The sequence below is a fragment of the Anopheles coustani genome, unplaced genomic scaffold, assembly GCF_943734705.1.
Source record: "Anopheles coustani unplaced genomic scaffold, idAnoCousDA_361_x.2 scaffold_95_ctg1, whole genome shotgun sequence".
Classification (NCBI taxonomy): Eukaryota; Metazoa; Arthropoda; class Insecta; order Diptera; family Culicidae; genus Anopheles; species Anopheles coustani.
Window position 1 is genome coordinate 237613 of NW_026525463.1, and position 25091 is coordinate 262703.

A 25091-nucleotide genomic window follows, 5' to 3' on the forward strand; every position below is an offset into this window, starting at 1 on the left:
GATAGGCCTCATAGCGATAAACATTCGTGTGGAACATTGCTTTCCGCTAGCTTGTACGGAAAAGTGAGTTTTTGGGCAAAAGGCAGTTTACCATGCATATTTACCTCGCCTTTTGCTCACCATTCATATTAACCTTGCCTTTTGCCCAAATCCCCGAATATCGTCTCCGCGTTAACAGTTAGCGCTTCCAAGTGTTCGGATCAAAGTTCCAACATGATAAGTACTTGCCAAAACGGTGCTTGCCATGCCGTTAAGGGAATTACACGCCATGGCGCATTTTGTGCACACTTTTTGTCACATACGTGTATCGGCCATATCCTCCTTTTGCGTACCCCGGATCGAAATGCCATATATGGGCAAAAGAAAGGCCTCGTGGCAAAAAACATTCGTGCCGAACATTGCTTTCCACTAGCTCGTACGGAAAAGTGAGTTTTTGGGTATACGGCAGTTAACCATGCATATTTACCTTGTTTTTTGCATACCATGCATATTAACCTTGCCTTTCCCCATTGCCCTCTCAACGGTGCGTTGGTGAGGGGGTGGGTTGGGGAGAAAGGGAGGTTGTCGTGACTGGGGTCCGGCACTACCCATGGGGGGTACCTGGCCACCAGCTGGGCTCAAAACATCGTCACCACCACCCTTCTCTTAATCTTGGGCGTAAAAACTGCTTGTTGGGACAGAAATTTAATATGTTCCCCATTGACAGAAATTTAATTTCTTCCCCATTGACAGAAATTTAAATATTTGTGGTACTAAAGTTTTTCACTCATTGTTTCGATAGTTTTGCTTCGATTCATCTGCGGTTTTCGCCAAAAATATTGTTTTTTTTCCGCGTCATTTGCAAACTCGAACGACCGCAAAATCGTGAAAAACTTTTCCGAGAATTTTCCTACGTGCTACCTTGAGCTGTTTTGGCCATACTTAGGTGCAAACCATGAATCACCGATAACTCAACTTTGGAGGCCAGCTACCGCCTTGACCTTGCGTTCTTATTTGTTGGGCATATCACTCACTTATTTTAAATATTCTTTGTCAACTTGCTATCTCTTCTGCAACTTGTCAGTATTCTTGGTCAAAGTCCCATTCATTTGTGCAATTAAATAGTGCAAAAAGCAACGTTCGGGTTGAATGTTGTTCTTTTAGGTTTTCGGCTAAGTTGTAGATCGTGACGAGGTGAGACTATTTGCTTATGATACATTTTTCCCTCCGATCCTTCCTACCCCCCGCAAATCGTCCTACAAAGTGCACTTTGTGCGACTAGGTTCCCAAATTGTGTGGTCATCAACCAATATCTCCGTGTTCTTTCAAGTAAGCCTATTCAAACTTTAAGGGCTTGAGTGAGTATCGGCTTTCTAAAATAATAAATGACTTTTGTTTCGATTTCATCAAATTTTCTTTTGCATTTTTTGATGTTAATAATCAAATTTCTTTTTTAAAGTATAAACTTCTCACATTTTAAAATAATGAAGCCTTATTAAAAATTCAACTAAAAAAGTAGTGCGATTTTTCGCCTACTAATTCAATATACTTAAAATCGCTTTTTTTAAATTTTGAATTATAATCATTGAATATAAAAGAAATGGTAAGAAATGGTCTTTTAGAAATTATGTTAAAAACCCAAAGTGCGGCATTCCACGTTTTCTAATTTTTAAGGAACTCCTCGATCGCCGCTTTGCACTCGCTGGAATAGTTTGCGTACTCGGCTGCGTGCTCTTCAGGTTTCCCAAAAAATAAGTATTTTTTGTGAAATTCAGCAATATCGCTAGAAAAAGTTGAAAAAATCGTAGATAATAGTTAAAATCACGTAATGTCTTAAAACCTTTTAAGTAATGAAACCTACGTTGGTGTAACTTTTCGCTTCGGCAAAACTCCGGAACGTCGATTATCGCGAGACGTTGATTGTTCGCTTTCCCTACGAAAAAAATAGAAAGAAACTTGAATGTTATTGTCATTTAAAAAAATGTTAATATAGCTGAAATCTAACTAAACTCCAAAACTTTAAAATTTCTCAAACGAGACTAGAGGGTAAAATAGTCTTATAAAACCAAAATTTGCTTATCAGAATGACATGCATGATAGTAATTATCCTTTCCTCCGAATAGATATTTACCTTTCTGCCAACTCAAATGTTACCTTTTTCTTAGGTAACTCCGCCATACCCGAAGCAGCAATATCAATCTTTCGCTTGAGGATTGATTTCAACCGCTTTCCTTCAGTCGTATGCGGTGGCAGAGTTTCTCCCTCTGGCGGAACTGGATTAGTTGAGTCCGAGAAGGGGAGTTCTTCTATGGTGGAAGCTTCCTTTGCGTTGAATTCAGTATCTGGATTAGGTGATGCGGACGGATCGTCTTGTACCAGTTTGACTGCATCATTTCTAAAATCAGTTGAAAAAAAAAAGGATTAAGAGAATTCCATATGGTATTTCAATAGAATTGGATTATGAAAATAGAAAACAGCAAAGACCTTTTTACAAACCTTTTGAGCAACAAAGTCTGACACTCGGTTTTCTCCTTGGCCTTCAGCTGCAGGTATCTTATATAAACCTTCGCTTTCTGCTTTGGAAGCATATTCAAAAATTGTTTTAGTGCGGCGAAGTATTGTTGCTGCATGTCTTTACGGTTCCTGGCGATGATGTCCTTCGAGGCATCGGAAAGATTTTTAAACGACTTGCTCAGACTGCTTGCTTTCCCAGTGTATATGAAGCGTGCATAAAACTCAAGCGATGTTCTGTGAAATACAATTTGGGAATGATTTAGTTTCGCACTTGACGACAAATTAAAGCGAACGTTGTTGTGGCATTCTTACCTTGGTGGAAGGGTGGGTTCCCGCAAGCTTGCGCTGATTGGAGGTGTTTTCCCTGTAAACGTCGCGCCCGGCCTGTTACGAATGAGTTAGTAAAAAGAAGTATTTTTTTAAATACATTCATCAGCATCTTGGCCAAACAACTTTTCTTACCCTTCCTTGCCACTCCTTTCGTGAATAAGTGTTTCTTTCAGAAAGCGTATATATTCCTTTCTAGCAGGATTAGGTAGGCTTTCAATATATTGTCCCGCCTCCTGCAGGAAAAGTTGTTGCGCGTTATTCTTGACTGTTTCAATGATGCACTTTAGTCGTCTTGACAGCCCCTCGAAGGTTTTTGTGCAATCCATCGGATCACCAAAATAAAGGAAGTTTTTAAAAAATTGAAGCAAATTGCTGTTGGAAATAGGCAGAAACAGTTTAGTATTGTGTTAAGGACCATTGTCGACGCAAAAACGTTTTTTCAAGAAATACCTTGGTGGTGGCTCCTGAAAATGTAACGAGTGAAGCATCTGTGTCGGACCGGTAACCCTAAAAATATAAAAAAAAAACTTGTCAATCTAAGCAATGAAACATTCAAAACAAAGTTGCACACCAGCGTGCTAAAGAACTGTTCTATGTGTTTACTGAACGCCTTCATTGTACAAAACATTTCTATCCTTAGCGAACCAATTTTGCTTTACGTGCGAAAACACATCGCAATGAAAGCTTCAATTTATTAAAATGAAAAACTTACGTTTCTGCTTGCCTGTCAGATGATGCAGCAGAATGGACATCGCTGCTGATTGCACAGCGCATTGACTGCACGTAGTGTGTCAGCATTTGCCGGTGGCGAGGCTTTTTTTCTGACGGGAGCAAGTCGATGAAGTCAGCCATTTTTGTTACAAACGCTGCTTGTTTTTTGCTAAGCTCGTTTTGCAGCGCCTGTTTCTGTGCGACAGTCAATTCCTTAAACTTCTTAATGGCTGCCTTGCGCCACGCAACCGCCGGAATGGATTCACTTTTATTAGAATACTTGTGCATAAAATATTCGCTCAGTTGAAGCGGCACGTATTTTGGCTTCTCAGCATTTTTGTTATCCATGTTTTGCGTCGTCGTACTGAAAAAAAAACAAAACAATTAGATAACAAAACAAAAACCATCGTTTTAAATATAAACAGTTATTAAAGCATCTTTAAACGCTGCTCGATATAGCAGGCCAATTCTAAATTTTTTCCTGTCCCAGATAGAACCTTGACTAAGGCCTGGGGGGAAATAGGTGGGGCTTGGGTTTGAGCGGGAGTGTAGGGTGTGTTCTGGTAAAACCAGAGTGGTCACTTGCCCGGAACAGAAGCTCAAACCAGTTTTCCCCTAACTTTCAGGTTGTTTCCTGCACTTGCTCGAAACTTTCGAGCAGTCTCGAGCAGTCACTGTGCTGGTTGGGCGTGTCGGTCCGGAAATACCCATGGTGTTAAATATTTTTTTTTTTTGTCAAAATTCTAGTTTAAAGTAAATGCTTCTGTGGTTTTCACTGCACAATCCTTTACAACACATCATTGAGCACTTAAAATAAAAATTATCAACTTTGCTTGACCACATGACATGTTTTTAATGTTTTTCAACTAGTGTGACCCGATGTGCCGATTTTGAATCAATATCCGATTCGGCAAATCTTTACCGTTTTGGAAGCGATTTTTACTAAAACTTCACTCACTTTTCTGGAATCACTTGAGTTTTTCACTTTCTTCACTTTTCACGTTTCTCACTTTTAAAGTCGTCCGTACTGCTCGGAGGTCGGAAGCAAAAGAGAATCTACCTCGTGGTCGATTCTGACAGATGTCATTTTTCATGGTGCTTAAGACTTAAGGTAGGATTTCCATAAGATACTTGAACTAGAGGTAAAAACATGATCAAGGTGTGTAGGAACGTCTGGACTATTCGGTTATCAAACCGGCCCTGCTGGCAAATCAAGCACTCGAATCTCGCCCTCCTGTCCACCGGAGTACTCGAATTTTTCGAGCAAAGTCGAGCAAGCACGGAATGTGTAGGAAAGATGGTTTTAAATGTCGGTGGTGCACGAGTTACCAATGTTGGTGTGGCCAAACATACCCCATCCACCCCGTACCCCCACATCATACCGCCCTGCAACCATGACAACTTTGAAGGTTGTTCGGAGCACTTTTTACGTAATTCCAACCAAACCAAAACAATTTTGAAGGTGGTTCGAAGCACTTTCTACGTATTCCCGACGACACCAATACAACTTTGAAGGTGGTTCGGAACACCTTTTATAAATACCCGACCACATCAAAACAACTTCCTAGGTGGTTCAAAGCACTTTCTACGTATTTCTTACCACACCAAAACAATTTTGAAGGTGGTTCGGAGCACTTTTTACGTATTCCCAACCACATTAAAGCAACGTTGAAGGTGGTTCGGAGCTTTTTTTTTAATTCTCGTTCACATCAAAACAACTTCCTAGGTGGTTCGAAGCACCTTTTACGTAATTCCAACAAAACTAAAACAACTTTGAAGGTTGTTTGGAGCACTTTTAACGTATTCTCAACCACACCAAAACAACTTCCAAGGTGGTTCGAAGCACTTTTTACGTATTCCCAACCACACCAAAGCAACGTTGAAGGTGGTTCGGAGCACTTTTTACGTATTCCCAACCACACCAAAGCAAATTCCAAGGTGGTTCGGAGCACTTTTTATGTATTCCCAACCACACCAAAGCAACTTTGAAGCATTTTTTACGTACTAACAACCAAACTAAAACAACTTTGGAGATGGTTCGAAGCACTTTTTACGTAATTCAACCAAACTAAAACAACTTTTAATATGGTTCGAAGCACTTTTTACGTAATTCCAACAAAACGAAACAACTTTGGAGATGGTACGAAGCACTTTTTCCGTAATTCCAACAAAACTAAAACAACTTTGGAGATGGTTCGAAGCATTTTTGACGTTATTCCAACCAAACCAAAACAACTTTGGAGATAAAGGTCCCGTGCTTGGTACGTTCCGAAAAAAATCTATTTTGGAAAGTAGACCAGTAAGCGTTTCGAAGCATAGCGTATCTATTCGGTATCCAGAATACAAAGTTAAACCACCCCCGTGCGTGATGATCGGATAAATACAGCCGGAACGGTGGGTATGGGTGACGTACCGCGGATTGAGTTCATGGGTACGGGAAATTATCCCGCGGAGTAAGTTCGTTGGAGCAGTGCGGTAAGATGTGGGGGGTAAAGGGTGGTTGGTGGGGTATGTTCGGGCGCACCAACGTTGGTCCCTTTTGCACCACCGACACTTAAAACCATCTTTCCTACACTTTTCGTGCTTTCTCGATTTTGCTCGAAAAATTCGAGTACTTCGGTTGACAGCGGGGCTAGATTCGAGTAGTTGATTTGCCAGCGGGGCCGATTGGACTACCGAACATTCCAGACGTCGAAAAGTTTTTTGCTAAAATCTTCGTCAGTTTTCCCCCAATTGGTCTACGGTTTTTACTAAAAATTTTGAAATAATTTTGCGCGTCTATTGGTATTTGGATCGACTGCGAACTCGAAAATTTTTTGCGACCAATTTTTCCCGAACCACGTATCCAAACACCAGTTTTTTGCTTCTCTTTCCCTCAAATCCCATCCGATCGAACTGCGGTTTGCGGCGTTCAATTCAAAATAGTTTTACGCGTCTTTTTATGTGCGTTTTGCTGGGTTGTTCGAAAAAAATATGTTTTCATGAAAATAATGGGTTAGCACCTGAGACTACGCCCCGTGACGCCAAATGTGCCGCACTGGGTTTTCACTTTTTTTTAGTGTTCATAAAATGCGCATAAAGTATTGACAAAATTGTGATGGAAAAACCTGCTAACGTTTCGCTTTTGCTTTGCTAGTAAACCATTACTCCACATTCAAGGGCGATCTATTCCATTGGTGTTAGTAAACGAAGCAGTAAAATAGGGGGACATGGCCGGGACCAAGTCAAACCAACGGTTTATTTTTCTCCGAATTTAAGTAGGCTAACGTTTCGCTTTTGCTTAGCTAGTTAAACCATTTCTCCACATTCAAGCGCGATCCATTCCATTGGTGTTAGTAAACGAAGCAGTTAAAGAGGGGGATATGGCCGGGACCTAGTTGAACCATCGGTTTATTTTTCTCCGAATTTAAGGAAGCTAACGTATTCGCCAAGCACACCGCAACCGGTATGCTACCGTACCGAACCAGTTTCTTCTGGAAGGTCAATACCACCAATGTGTTAACGGCGTCGCGCAAATCATACTAACGGTTCTTTTTCCGCCGAATTCCAGCCACGCGACGTGTGCACCGAGCGATCCTGACCTTGAAAGAACCAATTCGATAATTCAAGGTCAGTCTGCTTAGTTCGTTCGTCGCTTCTGCACTCATACTCTGAGGACAACATTTTTTTCCCATGAACTTAACTCGGTCATATGGGTCGTTGACCGTTCGTGGCGCAAACTTGGCCATATGGCGAAGTAAATATGCATGGTTAACTGCCGTATACCCAAGAACTCACTTTTCCGTACGAGCTAGTGGAAAGCAATGTTCGACACGAATGTTTATCGCCACATGGCCTATCTTTCGTCGATATACGGCATTTCGATCCGAGGTACGCAAAAGGGCGATATGGCCGATACACGTATGTGACAAAAAGTGTGCACAAAATGCGCCACCAAGTGTAATTCCCATAACGGCATGGCAAGCACCGTTTTGGCAAGTACTTATCATGTTGGAACTTTGCTTTGGACACTTGCAAGCGCTTACTGATAACGCGGAGACGATATTCGGGGACTTGGCCAAACGGCAAGGTTAATATACATGGTGAGCAAAAGGCGAGGTAAATATGCATGTTAAACTGCCGAATACCAAAAAACTCACTTTTCCGTAAGAGCTAGCGGAAAGGAATCTTCGGCTTGAATTTGAATCGTTACAAGGCCTATCGTTCGTCCATGGCCGATACACGTGTGTGACAAAAAGTGTGCACAAAATGCGCCAACGCGTGTAATTCCCGGAACGGCATGGCAAGCACCGTTTTGGCAAGTACTTATCATGTTGGAACTTTGATCCGAACACTTGGAAGCGCTAACTGGTAACGTGGAGACGATATTCGGGGACTTGGCCAAACGGCAAGGTTAATATACATGGTGAGCAAAAGGCGAGGTAAATATGCATGGTAAACTGCCTTTTGCCCAAATACTCACTTTTTCGTTTGAGCTAGCGGAAAGCAATGTTCGGCTCGAATGTTATTCGCCACAAGGCCTATCTTTCGTCCATATACGGCATTTCGATCCGAGGTACGCAAAAGGGCGATATGGCCAATTCACGTATGTGACAAAAAGTGTGCACAAAATGCGCCACCAAGTGTAATTCCCTGACCGGCATGGCAAGCACTGTTTTGGCAAGTACTTATCATGTTGAAACTTTGCTCCAAACACTTGGAAGCGCTAACTGGTAACGCGGAGACGATATTGGGGGATTTGGGCAAATGGCAAGGTTTATATGCATGGTGAGCAAAAGGCGAGGTAAATATGCATAGTAAACTGTCTTTAGCCCAAAAACTCACTTTTCCGTACGAGCTAGCGGAAAGCAATTTTCGGCACAAATGTTTATCGCCACGAGGCCTATCTTTCGTCCATTTACGACATTTCGATCCGAGGTACAAAAAAGGGCGATATGGCCGATACACGTATGTGTATCACTTTTTTCAACCTTTGCACCTTCAAACGCTTATAACTTTTTTGTCTTTCGTCCGATCTTCAATTTGACCCCCATGTTTGGTGTCGCAAATTTAATTTCCTTTCGTTTGCTGCCCTTGGTGTCCTTCTAGCTCTACTAGTCTCGGAGATATTAACGTTTTTTTCATGTAAAGCGCTTTTCAAACCCTTGCACCTTCAAACGCTTATAACTTCGTTGTCTTTCTACCAATCCGTGTCTTTTTTCCTTTTATATTGTGTAGAATTTAATTACCTTTCGTTTGCTGCCTCGGGCGTCCTTCTAGCTCTTCTAGTTTTCGAGATATTCACGTTTTGCCGAAGACCTTGGTTTCTTCTTCTTCTTGCCGAAAGACTTAGCATAAATTCTCGCCTTCAACGAAAACCCTATAGAAACCGGTCCCTTCATTCCTGGCCATGGCCACTTTTTCCAACCCATGCACCTTCAAACGTTTATAACTTTTTTGTCTTTTGTCCTATCGTTAATTTGCTAAACATGTTTTTTGTTTGAAATTTAATTTCCTTTCGTTCGATGCTCTTGGCATCCTTCTAGCTTTTCTAGTTTGGGAGATATTTACGTTTCCATGCAAAGTAACTGGCCTTCGGTAAACTGCCTTTTGCCCAAAAACTCACTTTTGCGTACTAGCTAGCGGAAAGCAATGTTCAGCACGAATGTTTATCGCCACAAGGCCTATCTTTCATCCATATACGGCATTTCGATCCAAGGTACGCAAAAGGGCGATATGGCCGATACACGTATGTGACAAAAAGTGTGCACAAAATGCGCCACCGCGTGAAATTCCCTGACCGGCATGGCAAGCACCGTTTTGGCAAGTACTTATCATGTTGGAACTTTGATCCGAACACTTGGAAGCGCTAACTGGTAACGCGGAGACGATATTCGGGGATTTGGCCAAAAGGCAAGGTTAATATGCATGGTAAGCAAAAGGCGAGGTAAATATGCATGGTAAACTGCCTCTTGCCCAAAAACTCACTTTTCCGTACGAGCTAGCGGAAAGCAATGTTCAGCACGAATGTTTATCGCCACGAGGCCTATCTTTCGTCCATATACGGCATTTCGATCCGAGGTACGCAAAAGGGCGATATGGCCGATACACGTGTGTGACAAAAAGTGTGCACAAAATGCGCCACCAAGTTTAATTCCCTTAAAGGAATGGCAAGCACCGTTTTGGCAAGTACTTATCATGTTGAAACTTTGCTCCGAACACTTGGAAGCGCTAACTGGTAACGCGGAGACGATATTGGGGGATTTGGCCAAAAAGCAAGGTTAATATGCATGGTAAGTAAAAGGCGAGGTAAATATGCATGGTAAACTGCCTCTTGCCCAAAAACTCACTTTTCCGTACGAGCTAGCGGAAAGCAATGTTCAGCACGAATGTTTATCGCCACGAGGCCTATCTTTCGTCCATATATGGCATTTCGATCCGAGGTACGCAAAAGGGCGATATGGCCGATACACGTATGTGACAAAAAGTGTGCACAAAATGCGCCACCGCGTGAAATTCCCGGACCGGCATGGCAAGCACCGTTTTGGCAAGTACTTATCTTGTTGTAACTTTGTTCCGAACACTTGGAAGCGCTAACTGGTAACGCGGAGACGATATTCGGGGATTTGGGCAAAAGGCAAGGTTAATATGCATGGTGAGCAAAAGACGAGGTAAATATGCATGGTAAACTGCCTCTTGCCCAAAAATTCACTTTTCCGTACGAGCTAGCGGAAAGGAATGTTCGGCACGAATATTTATCGCCACGAGGTCTATCTTTCGTTCATATACGGCATTTCGATCCGGGGTACGCAAAAGGGTGAAATGGCCGATACACGTATGTGACAAAAAGTATGCACAAAATGCGCCACCAAGTGTAATTCCCTTAACGGCATTGGCAAGCACTGTTTTGGCAAGAACTTATCATGTTGGAACTTTGCTTTGGACACTTGCAAGCGCTAACTGGTAAAGCGGAGACGATATTCGGGGATTTGGGCTAAAGGCAAGGCTTATATGCATGGTGAGCAAAAGGCAAGGTAAATATGCATGGTAAACTGTCTTTTGCCCAAAAACTCACTTTTCCGTACTAGCTAGCGGAAAGCAATGTTCCGCACGAATGTTTATCGCTACGAGGCCTATCTTTCGTCCATATACGGTATTTCGATCCGAGGTACGCAAAAGGGTGATATGGCCGATACACTCATGTGACAAAAAGTGTGCACAAAATGCGCCACCAAGTGTAATTCCCTTAACGGCATGGCAAGCACTGTTTTGGCAAGTACTTATCATGTTGGAACTTTGCTTTGGACACTTGAAAGCGCTAACTGGTAACGCGGAGACGATAATCGGGGATTTGGGCAAAAGGCAAGGTAAATATGCATGGTGAGCAAAAGGCAAGGTAAATATACATGTTAAACTGCCTTTTGAACGAAAACTCACTTTTCCGTACGAGCTAGTGGAAAGCAATGTTCGGTACGAATGTTTATCGCCACAAGGCCTATCTTTCTTCCATACATGGAATTCGATCCGAGGTACGCAAAAGGGCGATATGGCCGATACACGTTTGTGACTAAAAAAGTGCACAAAATGCGCCTTGGCCGGCACTTGCCAAAATCATACTTGAACCACGAATACCGCCCAGGTGCTATGAGATAGTTGTTAAGCGAAAACTATTTTAAAATTAGATGGGCGTATACGAAACACTTATTACATGGGGACAACCTGGTCAGAGGGCTGCAAGTTGGTCATATGGCCTGATGATCGTTCTTGGCGTACACTTGGTGTACCAAGGTTAGGTACCTTTCATGAATTATAACTCGGACGGTTTGCGTCTGAGCGACAAAAAAGGAAAAGAATTAGAAAAGTCTTGAATGGGACAATTAAGGAAAAATGTGAGCAAAAAATCAGCAAGTCCAGGCGCGAAGCTATTAGTGAAACATAGAGCAAAATGCGTCCTTAAACTAATGAAATGGGACTTTGACCAAGAATACCGGCAAGTTGAAGAAGAGATACCAAGTTGACGTAGAACATTTATAATTAGTGCGTGATATGCCCAATAAAAAAAGGTGGTAGCTTGCCTCCAAAGTGGAGTTATCGGTGATTCATGGTATGCACCCAAGTAAGGTCAAAACAGCTTAAGGTACCTCTTATGTCGGAATATTCGTGGAAACTATTTTCAAAATTTTGTGGTCGTGTGAGATGACAAACAACGCTGAAGAAAACAAGAAAATTTCGGTGCAAACTGCGAACAAATCGGTGGAAAATTGACCAAACTGCGAGAGAAAAACTTTTTGATAACTTGTCAGTCGGAAAGTTCTAGGAAAAGTTTTTCAAGATTTTACGGTCTTGTGAGTTTGCAAAAGACGCGGAAAAATATAACAAAATTTTTGGCGCAAACCGCAAGTGGATCGAAGCAAAGCAAACGAAACAATGAGTGAAAAACTTTAGTACCAGAAACATTAATTTTTCTGTCAATGGGGATAAAATTTAATTCCTGTCAATGGGGAACAATTTAAATTTCTGTCCCAACAAGCAGTTTTTCGGCCCAAGATTAAGGGAACGTTGGTGGTAACGGTGTTTTGAGCCCAGCTGGTGCCCAGGTATCCCCCGTGGGTTGTGCAGGACCCTGGCCACGACCACCTCCCTTCCTCCCCAACCCACCTCCTCACCCACGCACCGTTGAGTTGGCAAGGGGGAAAGGCAAGGTAAATATGCATACGCAAACTATTCCTGCGAGTGAAAAGCGGCGATCGCGGATTTCCTTAATAATTCGAAAACGTGGAATGCCGCACTTTGGGTTTTTTAACATTAATTCTTAAAGACCATTTCTTACCATTTCTTTTTTATTCAATAATTTGAATTCAAAATTCCCAGCTTCACCCCTTTATCAGTTGAATTTTTAATAAGGCTTCAATTTTTAAAATGTGAGAAGTTTATACTGTTAAAATGACAATTGATTATGAACTTAAAAAAATGCAAAAAAAAATTTGATGAAATCGAAACAAATATCCTTTATTATTTAAGAAATCCGAAACTCATTCAAAGCCTTTAGTTTGAATAAGCTAACTTGAAAGAACACGAAGATATTGGTTGATGACCACAAAATTTGGGAACTAAGTCGCACAAAGTGCACTTTGTTGGACGATTTGCGGGGGGTAAGAGGGATCGGAGGGAAAAATGAATAATAAGCAAATAGTCTCACCTCGTCACGATCTACAACTAAGCCGAAAACCTGAAAGAAAAACATTCGTCCCGAACGTTGCTTTTTGCACTAATGAATTGCACTAATGGAATGGGACTTTGACCAAGAATACCGGCAAGTTGAAGAAATGATAGCAAGTTGACGTAGAACATTTATAATCAGTACGTGATATGTCCAACAAAAAATTCGCAGGGTCAAGGCGGTAGCTGGCCTACAAAGTTGAGTTATCGGTGATTCATGGTGTGCACCGCAGTATGGCCAAAACAGCTCAAGGTTAGTGATGAGCGGGTCGACCCGAACCTATCGGGTCGGAGCGATCCGTAACCGACCCGGAGCGCTCCGGGTCGTACTCTCGATTCCAACGACTCCGGGACTCCGGGTCGACCGGTAGGTGCAGCTGACGTATATTTTACCATGCATATTTACCTCGCCTTTTGCTCACCATGCATATTAACCTTGCCTGTTGGCCAAATCCCCGAATATCGTCTCCGCGTTACCAGTTAGCGCTTCCAAGTGTCCAAAGCACTGTTCCAACATGATAAGTACTTGCCAAAACGGTCACTGCCATGCCGTTCTGGGAATTACACTTGGTGGCGCATTTTGTGTACACTTTTTGTCACATCCGTTTATCGGCCATATCGCCCTTTTGCGTACATCGGATCGAAATGCCGTATATGGACGAAAGATAGGCCTCGTGGCGATTAACATTCGTGCCGAACATTGCTTTCCGCTAGCTAGTACGCAAAAGTGAGTATTTGGGCAAAAGGCAGTTTACCTTGCATAATTACCTCGCCTTTTGCTCACCATGAATATTAACCTTGGCTTTTGCCCAAATCCAAAAATATTGTCTCCGCGTTACCAGTTAGCGCTTCCAAGTGTTCGGATCAAAGCTCCAATATGATAAGTACTTGCCAAAACAGTGCTTGCCATGCCGTTAAGGGAATTACACGCGGTGGCGCATTTTGTGCACACTTTTTGTCACATGAGTGTATCGGCCATATCACCCTTTTGCGTACCTCGGATCGAAATACCGTATATGGACGAAAGATAGGCCTCGTAGCAATAAACATTCGTGCGGAACATTGCTTTCCGCTAGCTCGTACGGAAAAGTGAGTTTTTGTGTATACGGCAGTTTACCATGCATATTTACCTTGCCTTTTGCTCACCATGCATATTAACCTTGCCTTTTGCGCAAATCCCCGAATATCGTCTCCGCGTTACCAGTTAGCGCTACCAAGTGTTCTGATCATAGTTACAACATGATAAGTACTTGCCAAAACGGTGCTTGCCATGCCGTTAAGGGAATTACACTTCGTGGCGCATTTTGTGCACACTTTTTGTCACATACGTGTATCGGCCATATCGCCCTTTTGCGTACCTCGAATCGAAATGCCGTCAAGGGACGAAAGAAAGGCCATGTGGCGATAAACATTCGTGCAGAACATTGCTTTCGGCTAGCTAGTACGCAAAAGTGAGTTTTTGGGCAAAAGGCAGTTTACCATGCATATTTACCTTGCCTTTTGCTCACCATGCATATTAACCTTGCCTTTTGCCCAAATCCCCGAATATCGTCTCCGCGTTACCAGTTAGCGCTTCCAAGTGTTCCGATCAAAGTTTCAACATGATAAGTACTTGCCAAAACGGTGCATGCCATGTCGTTAAGGGAATTACACGCGGTGGCGCATTTTGTGCACACTTTTTGTCACATGAGTGTATCGGCCATATCACCCTTTTGCGTACCTCGGATCGAAATACCGTATATGGACGAAAGATAGGCCTCGTAGCGATAAACATTCGTGCGGAACATTGCTTTCCGCTAGCTCGTACGGAAAAGTGAGTTTTTGTGTATACGGCAGTTTACCATGCATATTTACCTTGCCTTTTGCTCACCATGCATATTAACCTTGCCTTTTGCCCAAATCCCCGAATATCGTCTCCGCGTTACCAGTTAGCGCTTTGAAGTGTTCGGATCAAAGTTCCAACATGATAAGTACTTGCCAAAACGGTGCTTGCCATGCCGTTAAGGGAATTACACTTGGTGGCGCATTTTGTGCACACTTTTTGTCACATACGTGTATCGGCCATATCGCCCTTTTGCGTACATCGGATCGAAATGCCGTATATGGACGAAAGAAAGGCCATGTGGCGATAAACATTCGTGCAGAACATTGCTTTCGGCTAGCTAGTACGCAAAAGTGAGTATTTGGGCAAAAGGCAGTTTACCATGCATATTTACCTTGCCTTTTGCTCACCATGCATATTAACCTTGCCTTTGGCCCAAATCCCCGAATATCATCTCCGCGTTACCAGTTATCGCTTGCAAGTGTTCCGATCAAAGTTCCAACATGATAAGTACTTGCCAAAACGGTGCTTGCCATGCCGTTAAGGGAATTACACGCGGTGGCGCATTTTGTGCACACTTTTTGTCACATACGTGTATCGGCCATATCGCCCTTTTGCGTACCTTGGATCGAAATGCCATGTATGAAAGAAAGATAGGCCTCGTGGCGATAAACATTCGTGCCGAACATTGCTTTCCGCTAACTCGTACGAAATAGTGAGTTTTTGGGCAAAAGGCAGTTTACCTTGCATATTTACCTCGCCTTTTGCTCACCATGCATATTAACCTTGCCTTTTGCCCAAATCCCCGAATATCGTCTCCGCGTTACCAGTTAGCGCTTCCAAGTGTTCGAAGCAAAGTTCCAACATGATAAGTACTTGCCAAAACAGTGCTTGCCATGCCGTTAAGGGAATTACACGCGGTGGCGCATTTTGTGCACACTTTTGTCACATACGTGTATCGGCCATATCGCCCTTTTGCATACCTCGTATCGAAATGCTTTACATGGTCGAAAGATAGGTCACGTAGCGATAAACATTCGTGCCATACATTTTTTTCCGCTAGCTCGTACGAAAAAGTGAGTTTTTGGGCAAAAGGCCCTGGGTATTCGACCGCGCTGGGTATTCGACTGGTCTACGATTGCTCGCGCTGGGTTTTCGATCGCTCGCGCTGGGTCTTCGAAGACCCGATCGCGCAGGGCATTTAAACTTCGTATGCAACTTGCGCATGCGCACTTTGATGACTTCACACATGAGGATTCGACTAGCCAATCACAAAAATCGATTTTTCAGTTCGGATCGGCTGCCGCGGCAACAGATGGGCGCGGTAAGGAGAGATTTCTGGCGGTGGCGGGACGGGGAAATTTCTGCGTTGGTGTAAAAGAGACAAGGATATCACCATCTCGCTCTTGCCCATTGAATTCCCTATCTCGACCCGAAGCTTGTGGCGCTTGGGATATGGACGAAAGAAAGGCCTCGTGGCGATAAACATTCGTGCCCAAGATTGCTTTCCGCTAGCTCGTATGGAAAAGTGAGATTTTGGGTATACGGCAGTTTACCATGCATATTTACCTCGCCTTTTGCTCACCATGCATATTAACCTTGCCTTTTGGCCAAATCCCCGAATATCGTCTTCGCGTTAAAAATTAGCGCTTCCAAGTGATCGGATCAAAGTTCCAACATGATAAGTTCTTGCCAAAACGGTGCTTGCCATGCCGTTAAGGGAATTACACTTGGTGGCGCATTTTGTGCACACTTTTTGTCACATACGTCTATCGGCCATATTGCCCTTTTGCGTACCTCGGATCGAAATGCCATGTATGGACGAAAGATAGTCCTTGAGACGATAAACATTCGTGCGGAACATTGCTTTCCGCTAGCTGGTACGGAAAAGTGAGTTTTGGGTCAAAAGGCAGTTTACCATGCATATTTACCTCGCCTTTTGCTTACCATGCATATTAACCTTGCCTTTTGCCCAAATCCCCGAGTATCGTCTCCGCGTTACCAGTAAGCGCTTCCAAGTGTTCGGAACAAAGTAACAACAAGATAAGTACTTGCCAAAACGGTGCTTGCCATGCCGGTAAGGGAATTACACTTGGTGGCGCATTTTGTGCACACTTTTTGTCACATACGTGTATCGGCCATATTGCCCTTTTGCGTACCTCGGATCGAAATGCCATGTATGTATGTTAGCAGTGATTTAAAAAAAAAAGGATTTGTCGGAGTTCTTTTGGCAAGAAACCACAAATTAGTCTTTATTTCACCTTTTATCACGCTAACGTATCGCGAATAGAAAATAATGGTGGCTTGCGCAGCCCTTTTATCCCGTTTTGGCTGAGGCTAGAGTCGGTACTCGATGGCTGCTGCATGGGCCGCATCAGCTGTCACTTTGACGGTGGCGCAGCCGACAGCGACGGTGTTGTGGTCCCGTTCTAGCCGCAACATTCCCCCGGCCAGTGGCAAAACAAAGTGTTGTCACTCTGTCTGTCCGTCCTGCTGTCGGCTAGCACCTAGTAAACCATGCGGTAAAACGTCGAGAACGGCGACTTTCGTGGCGGGACGCTCGTAAACACCGCTATTCGTCGCGACAGTAACTCGGCGAACCTGTCCATCCTTGGCCACGGTTGTTTTAACTATTCTGCCCTTTGGCCAGCTGTTTCGGGGTAAGTTATTATCAGCTATGACGACTACATCCCCCTCTTTTGCAGGTCTTGTAGGCGCGAACCACTTAGTCCTGCGGGTAAGTGTTGGAAGATAGCTTCCGACCCACAGCTTCCAAAATTGGTCGGCGTTTCTCTGGGAAGCCACCCACGATGACCTGACTGCCTTTGTGGAGTCGTCTAAGGCAGCGGCCGGCTTTCTCCCGTCTGCGCTTCCTAACAGGATGTGGTTTGGCGTGATCGGTGAGTCATCCAGGTCGTTCAATGGTACGTATGTTAGTGGCCTAGAATTGATAACATTCTCTATTTCTTTTAGTGTGGTTAGTAAAACTTCGTCCGTCGGCGTGCGTGGGAGATTCATCCGTTGAAGTGTGTTCTTCACGGAACGTACTAACCGCTCCCAGCACCCTCCAAAGTGTGGCCCACCCGGTGGATTGAATGTCCACTTGACCTCCGAGGTTAATGCGCGTGCTGCTCCGACGAAGTTAGTGCCACAGTCGCTCAGGAACTCGGTAGGGTATCCGCGTTCGGCCACGAAGCGTCGTATCGCCATCAGGCAGGATTCCGTCGAAAGAGAGTGTGCCAACTCGATATGTACTGCTCGTACCGTCATGCAGGTGAATAGAACACCCCATCGTTTCTCACGGCGTCTTCCTACTGCAACCGTGATTGGACCGAAATAGTCGACCCCGCAGTATGAGAACGGACGCTGGTTTACTGCTACACGTTGTTCGGGTAAATTACCCATCAGCGGCGGACTCGGCTGAACCTGGCGGACCTTGCATTGTTGGCATGCTCGACGAACCCTGTTGAATTCAACACGAAGTCTCGGTATGTAGTATTTACCTCTGATGTAGTTTACCACGGTTTGATGATTTGTGTGGAAGTACTTCTCGTGCTGGTCAGCGATGATCAGATCGGTTGCGTAGTGTCTCCTTGGTAATATTATTGGTCGTTTCAGGTCCTCGTCGATCATCCTGCAGCCACTCAGTCGCCCACGTACCCGTAATATACCGTGTTCATCGATGTCCGGGGTAAGTTTGTACAGCGTACTATCTTTTTCGATAGGAGTTTTCCACGGGTGTGCTGTTTTCGTGGTATCCCTAAGGCGTTTCACTTCCGCTGGAAACGCCGCTGCTTGCACAAGCCTTATTACCGTGTTTTCGGCTTCAATTACTTCGTCGTGATCCAAATCCTCCTTACGTGACGCTTCGCGCCGTACTCGGCGCCGCAGGTTGTCAATAAACCTGTTAACATAAGCCACGGCTCTGACAAGTCTCTTCCACTTCGAAAATCTGGTGTAGTCGATGAGTTGTTCAAACGCCTCATGATGCATCAGACTCACCCGTAGCTCGGCTGATGTGATTCCAGGATCCGTCGCTAGTGGCCACTCTCCTTCTGCCTCCCACAAGAAGCTAGGGCCACGGAACCATCGACTTGAAGGAGTCATGTCCGGGGCTTTCAACCACTTAGTCCCATCATCGGCGACATTTAGCTTAGTAGAGACCCATCGCCATTCGTTTGTGTCTGATGCTTCCAGGATCTCACCAACTCTACAGGCAACATATTGGTTGTATTGTCTGTGGTCTGATCGAAGCCAGCACACAACGTTGCGGGAGTCTGTCCAGTAAACCTTACGCTGAATTGTTAGACGATGTGAATTACAAATGCTGCGGGCCAGTCGTGAACCAATTACTGCAGCATTTAGCTCAAGCCGTGGGATGGATATGGGCTTCACCGGAGCCACCTTAGTTTTCGAACCAATTAGAGCACACTCTATAGACCCGTTATGTTCGAATCGCAAGTAGCTAACCGCTGCCATTCCTTTCTCGCTAGCATCGCAGAACACATGAAGCTGAATGTTGACGGTGTCGACTGGTGAAACATTTCGGTAGCATCTAGGGACTCTCACCTGTGATATGGTGGGCAGGACTGCAACCCACGCCATCCACTGCTCGGCAAGGGCTCCTTCCAAGATGTCGTCCCATTGGATGTGACTTCGCCATATATCCTGCAGGAGGATCTTCAGGAACATCAGGAAGTGGCCGATGAGTCCGAGGGGGTCGTAGATCATCATTAACGTCCGCAGCACCTCGCGCATAGTCGGTGATCTCAGCCCGGACAGCAGCTCATCGTCATGCCTGGGATTAAGTTTGAAGGTAAAGGTGTCGGAAGATGTGTCCCACCAGAGGCCGAGCACTTTCTCTACCGCCGATTGGCAGCACAAGTTTACGATCCCGACGGAATCTGCTTCCAACCGTAACTCGTCCGCCACCCGTTGTGAGTTCGAAACCCAGTTGCGAATCTCAAAGCCGCCTTGAGCGTGAATGGAGCGAACGGTTGATGCCAAACTAATCGCTTCCTTTTCCGTTTCAGCGCTCGCCAGCATGTCGTCTACATAGTGCTCACCTATAATACATTCAGCTGCCCGCGGGAACTCTTCGGCAAATCGTTCGGCGTTCCGATTTTTTACAAAGTGCGCACTTGCCGGGGAGCATGTTGCCCCGAAGGTCATCACGGCGACGGAAAACACTACGGGCTCTGCATCGATGTCATCGCTGTCTAGCCAGAGGAACATCTGACTTCGCTGATCCTCAAGCTTCATACGCACCTGGAAAAACATTTCCCGTATATCGCCGGCAACTGCTACTCGGTGTTCGCGAAATTTATGTAGCACGCCAACCAGACTAACGATCTGATCCGGACCAGGGAGCAAGTGGTCGTTTAGGCTATCACCATGCGCCTTCGCTGCCGCATCGAAAACTACCCTAATCTTTCCGGGCTTATTTGGGTTGCTGACGGGAAAGATGGGCAGGAACCAATCTTTTGGTCCCCTCTTGAGCAGCTCACTAGGTTGTATACGCCTTATATAACCTTTCTCTTCGTACTCCTTCATCTTTAACTTCATTGCTTCAGCTAAAACTTTATCTTTTTTTAGCTTCCTGACGAGGCACTTGTGGCGTCTCAAGGCCATTTCTTTGCTGGGTGGAAGTCTAACGTCGTCGAACTTCCACAACAGACCAGTCTCGTATCGGCCATCCAGTAGGCGTGTTTCGCGCTCTAGGAGCTGTATCGCCCTTTCCTCGTCCTTCGATAACAACCGACCCGGGTTAGTTATCCCACATACGTCCAACGTGAAATACTCCTTCAGGGCGCTATCCAACGTCGTATCAGCGACCTCGCAGGAGCATATGTGGTACAAGCTATGCATTGGTGGAGTCGTACTTGGTAAAGCTGGTCCAAACACGGTCCAGCCTAACCGTGTCTTCTCTGCCATTGGCTCACCCACCCGTCCCTCCTTGCTCTTGAGGGAAATTCCTAAATGGCCGTTGTCAATGCCAATTAGAATCCTAGGAACCGCCTTGTCGTAGGATGCTATGGGAAGGCCTTTCAGGTGCTCGAATCGTTTCGCCAGCTCTTCCATGCACGCCGACTGCTCGGAGAGGGACAGGCTTCGCACCGTGTGGACCTTTGCGAGCTCAAAAATCTTTGCCGAGGGATGGACCCCCGAAATGGTCATCTTTACCTCCACCGATTCATCCTCCTGCCTCACACGGTCTCCTGTCATCTTCAAACATAGCGGATGCGGCACCCCAACCAACCCCAACTCATCGATCAATGAACGATCAGCAAATGACGATGATGCTCCATCATCGAAGAAGGCGAACGTGTTTACCTTTTTTCCACCAGCACCGTATACTACAACGGGTACATACCGAAACAAGGTGTTAGTGCCGTTAATGTGCGCGTTGCAGTGTTCGAGTGCGCGTTCCGGCTCGTTTATGATGGTAGTGGTGTGCGCGAATCCGGTAGTGTTTGTCCCAGTGTGTGCCGTCGTGATGTTCGCCTGATCGTAAACAGCTGGGTCCTTGTTTACGTTTTTCCCAGGCTCCGAAGAGTGTGTGTTGCTGCCGCGACACCCGTTCTCGCCACAAATGTCCCGCACGCGGCATGTTTTCTTGTGCCTTCGTAGACACCTTTGGCACATTGCTTTTTCTTTCACCAGCGACGTACGCTGCCGCGGGGTGAGCGCAAGAAAACCGCTGCAAAGCACCAACGACTGGCACTCTCCACTGCACACTACGCAGGGGCCATCCTTCCGGGTCTCCGCGGTGTGGTAGTTGATCCATGGTTGTCGTTGCGTCGGTTGTTGCCCGCGGTTCACGTTGTTGCGCGGAGGAGCTGCTTCCGTCCTCGGGCGGTCCGGCGTCCTGCTGCTGGGAAAAGTGGAGATTTCGCCGCTCACAGCCTTGGCCACTCCCGCAATCCACTTACCGAATTCCGTCAGCGACACTTCCGGCAGGAATTCCTTCGTTTGCGCCCATTGAAGCCGTAACGTAGGGGGAAGCTTCTCCGTCAGCTCCTTCAGCAGTGCGATATTACATTCGTAATCCTTCAGCCCAGAGATTCGAATGGTTGCGCACATGTTTCGCACTGCTTTTCCATACGTTGCGACAGTCTCCAAACGCTCCACTCGTGGTCCAGGCATCCTTCGCACCTTGTCGATCAGCGCCTCAATTATAAGGTCCGTCCGACCGAACTCCTCGCGCAGCACGCTCATCGCCTCGTGCAGGCCTTCTGGGTAAAAAAGGAGCTGCTCCACCGCCTCGTACGCCGGTCCTTTGAGGGCCTTTTGGAGCCGGAAGATATTTTCTACGTCCGAAAATCCACAAACTTCGGTGGACGTTTCGAAGTTGGAGATAAACATCGGCCATTGCGTGATGTCCCCCGAAAACGTCGGTAGATCATCCGTAATCCGCCTGGCCGCCTTCTGTGTCGCGTTCAGCTCACGTGTGCACTGTGATGGTTCCCTCACGGTGCTCGACGGCCCACCATTTTCCGCTGCCGGAGCCGCCATCGCGTCGTGCCGCTCGCTGGTGGCAGGTTGGCTTCGACCGGCACGGGAATGGTGGAAGTCGTCCAAGTATTGCCGCCATCGCGCATATTCTTGGGACTGTCGTTCCTGGTAATCCAGCCGATTTGGTGCAAATGCCAACGAGTGACGCCAACTTGCACTCGCGGCCATGACTCCCGCCGTACTATGACCTACGGTAGGTCGTTCACCCGGAGCGGGGTGAACGCTCGACGGGCGGCTCGGCGCCATCGCGGCTTCGGCTGGTCGCGCACCCGGAGCAGTGTGCGGGCTCGACGGGTGGCCCAGCGGCATCGCGGATTCGACCGGTGGCGCACTTGTGGCGGCAAAGTGGCTCAACGAGTGATCCTGTGGTAGCGCGGTTCCGGCAGGTCGCGCACTCGGAGCAATGTACAGGCTCGACGAGTGGCCTGGCGCCATCGCGTATTCGGGCTGCTGATCACTCGGAGCGGTAAATTTGCCCGGCACGCCTTGGACCGAACCTCGTTCGATCGCGATGGCGAGCTCCTCCAGCTCCAGCTCCCGCTTCGAGATGTCGATCTCGAACGCCCGTCGCTCCAGCGCGAAGCGTTTCCGCGCCAGCTCCAATTCGCGATCAACAATCGATGGTTTTGCGCGCGATGGCGACGCTGCGCTCGCGCTTCCATCTGACCCCGCGTCACTAAGTGCTTCTTGGGTGTTCTCCATTGACTCGCGATGTACACCCTTTGGTTTTATAACACCGTACGAATTCGCGAAAACACTTTTCACTGCGACCGGGTAACTTTAAACCTCTACTCGCGATGTAAACCCTTCGGATTTACAACACCGTTCGATTAGAGAAAGCTTAATTTGTGGAATGTTAGCAGTGATTTAAAAAAAAAAAGGATTTGTCGGAGTTCTTTTGGCAAGAAACCACAAATTAGTCTTTATTTCACCTTTTATCACGCTAACGTATCGCGAATAGAAAATAATGGTGGCTTGCGCAGCCCTTTTATCCCGTTTTGGCTGAGGCTAGAGTCGGTACTCGATGGCTGCTGCATGGGCCGCATCAGCTGTCACTTTGACGGTGGCGCAGCCGACAGCGACGGTGTTGTGGTCCCGTTCTAGCCGCAACAATGTACGAAAGATAGTCGTTGAGACGATAAACATTCGTGTCGAACATTGCTTTCCGGTAGCTCGTACGGAAAAGTAAGTTTTTGGGGAAAAGGCAGTTTACCATGCATATTTATCTCGCCTTTTGCTCACCATGCATATTAACCTTGCCTTTTGGCCAAATCCCCGAATATCGTTTCCGCGTTACCAGTTAGCGCTTGCAAGTGTCCAAAGCAAAGTTCCAACATGATAAGTACTTGCCAAAACAGTGCTTGCCATGCCGTTCCGGGAATTACACGCGGTTGCGCATTTTGTGCACAATTTTTGTCACATACGTGTATCGGCCATATCGCCCTTTTGCGTACCTCGGATCAAAATGCAGTATATGGACAAAAGATAGGCCTTGTGGCGATGAACATTCGTGTCAAACATTGCTTTCCGCTAGCTCGAACAGAAAAATGAGTTTTTGGGCAAAACGCAGTGCACCATGCATATTTACCTTGCCATATGGCCAAGTTCTCGCCACGAACGGTCAACGACCAATATGACCGTCTTTAGTTCATGGGAAAAAAATGTTTTCCGTTGAGTATGAGTGCAGAAGCGAAGAACGAACTAAGCAGGCTGACCGTGAATTATCGAATTGGTTCTATCAAGGTCAGGGTTGCTCGGTGCACACGTCGCGTGGCTGGAATTCGGCGGAAAAAGAACCGTTACCATGATTTGCGCGTCGCCGTTAACACATTGGGGGCTTTGGCCGTCCAGGAAAAACTGATTCGGTACGGTAGCATACCGGTTGCGGTGTGCTTGGCGAATACTTTAGCCTACTTAAATTCGGAGAAAAATAAACCGTTGGTTAAACTAGGTCCCGGCCATATCCCCCTCTTTAACTGCTTCGTTTACTAACACCAATGGAATGGATCGCGCTTGAATGTGGAGAAATGGTTTAACTAGCTAAGCAAAAGCGAAACGTTAGCAGGTTTTTCTATCACCATTTTGTCAATACTTTATGCGCATTTTATGAACTCTAAAAAAAAGTGAAAACCCTGTGCGGCACATTTGGCGTCACGGGGCGTAGTCTCAGGTGCTTACCCATTATTTTCATGAAAACATATTTTTTTCGAACAACTCAACAAAATGCATATAAAAAGACGCGTAAAATTATTTTGAAATGAACGCCGCAAACCGCAGTTCGATCGGATGGGATTTGAGAGAAAGAGAAGCAAAAAACTGGTGTTTGGACACGTGGTTCGGGAAAAAATGGTCGCAAAAAATTTTCGAGTTCACAGTCGATCCAAACACCAATAGACGCGCAAAATTATTTTAAAATTTTTAGTAAAAACCGCAGCCCAATTGCGGAAAAATTGACGAAGATTTTAGCAAAAAACTTAATGACGTCCGGAATGCTCGGTGGTCAAATCGGCCCTGCTGGCAAATCAACCACTCGAATCTAGCCCCGCTGTCAACCGAAGTACTCGAATTTTTCGAGCAAAGTCGAGCAAGCACATAAAGTGTAGGAAAGATGGTTTTAAATGTCGGTGGTGCAAAAGGGACCAACGTTGGTGCGCCCGAACATACCCCAACCACCCCTTACCCCCCACATCTTACCGCCCTGCACCCTCGAACTCACTCCGCGGGATAATTTCCCGTAACCATGAACTCAATCCGCGGTACGTCGGTCGGCTAAACGGCTAAGTTGTAGATCGTGACGAGGTGAGACTATTTGCTTATTATTCATTTTTCCCTCCGATCCCTCTTACCCCCCGCAAATCGTCCTACAAAGTGCACTTTGGCCGACTAAGTTCCCAAATTTTGTGGTCATCAACCAATATCTTCGTGTTCTTTCAAGTTAGCTTATTCAAACTTAAGGGTTTGAGTGAGTTTCGGATTTCTCAAATAATAAATGATCTTTGTTTCGATTTCATCAAATTTTCTT

At 45.8% G+C, this 25091-nt stretch overlaps 1 protein-coding gene across 1 annotated transcript; it reads right to left on the minus strand.

Annotated features, from left to right (window-relative positions):
* Positions 1 to 1641: 1641 nt before the first annotated feature.
* LOC131271321 (uncharacterized) lies at positions 1642 to 22771 on the minus strand. The gene is made up of 8 exons (XM_058272712.1): positions 17433 to 22771; positions 3274 to 3330; positions 2956 to 3195; positions 2806 to 2877; positions 2476 to 2727; positions 2111 to 2374; positions 1841 to 1912; positions 1642 to 1762 (listed from the first exon to the last, which is right to left on the minus strand). Exons 1-8 carry the CDS (start codon positions 22769 to 22771, stop codon positions 1642 to 1644), a joined length of 6417 nt encoding a protein of 2138 aa, XP_058128695.1.
* Between the last annotated feature and the right edge of the window lie 2320 nt (positions 22772 to 25091).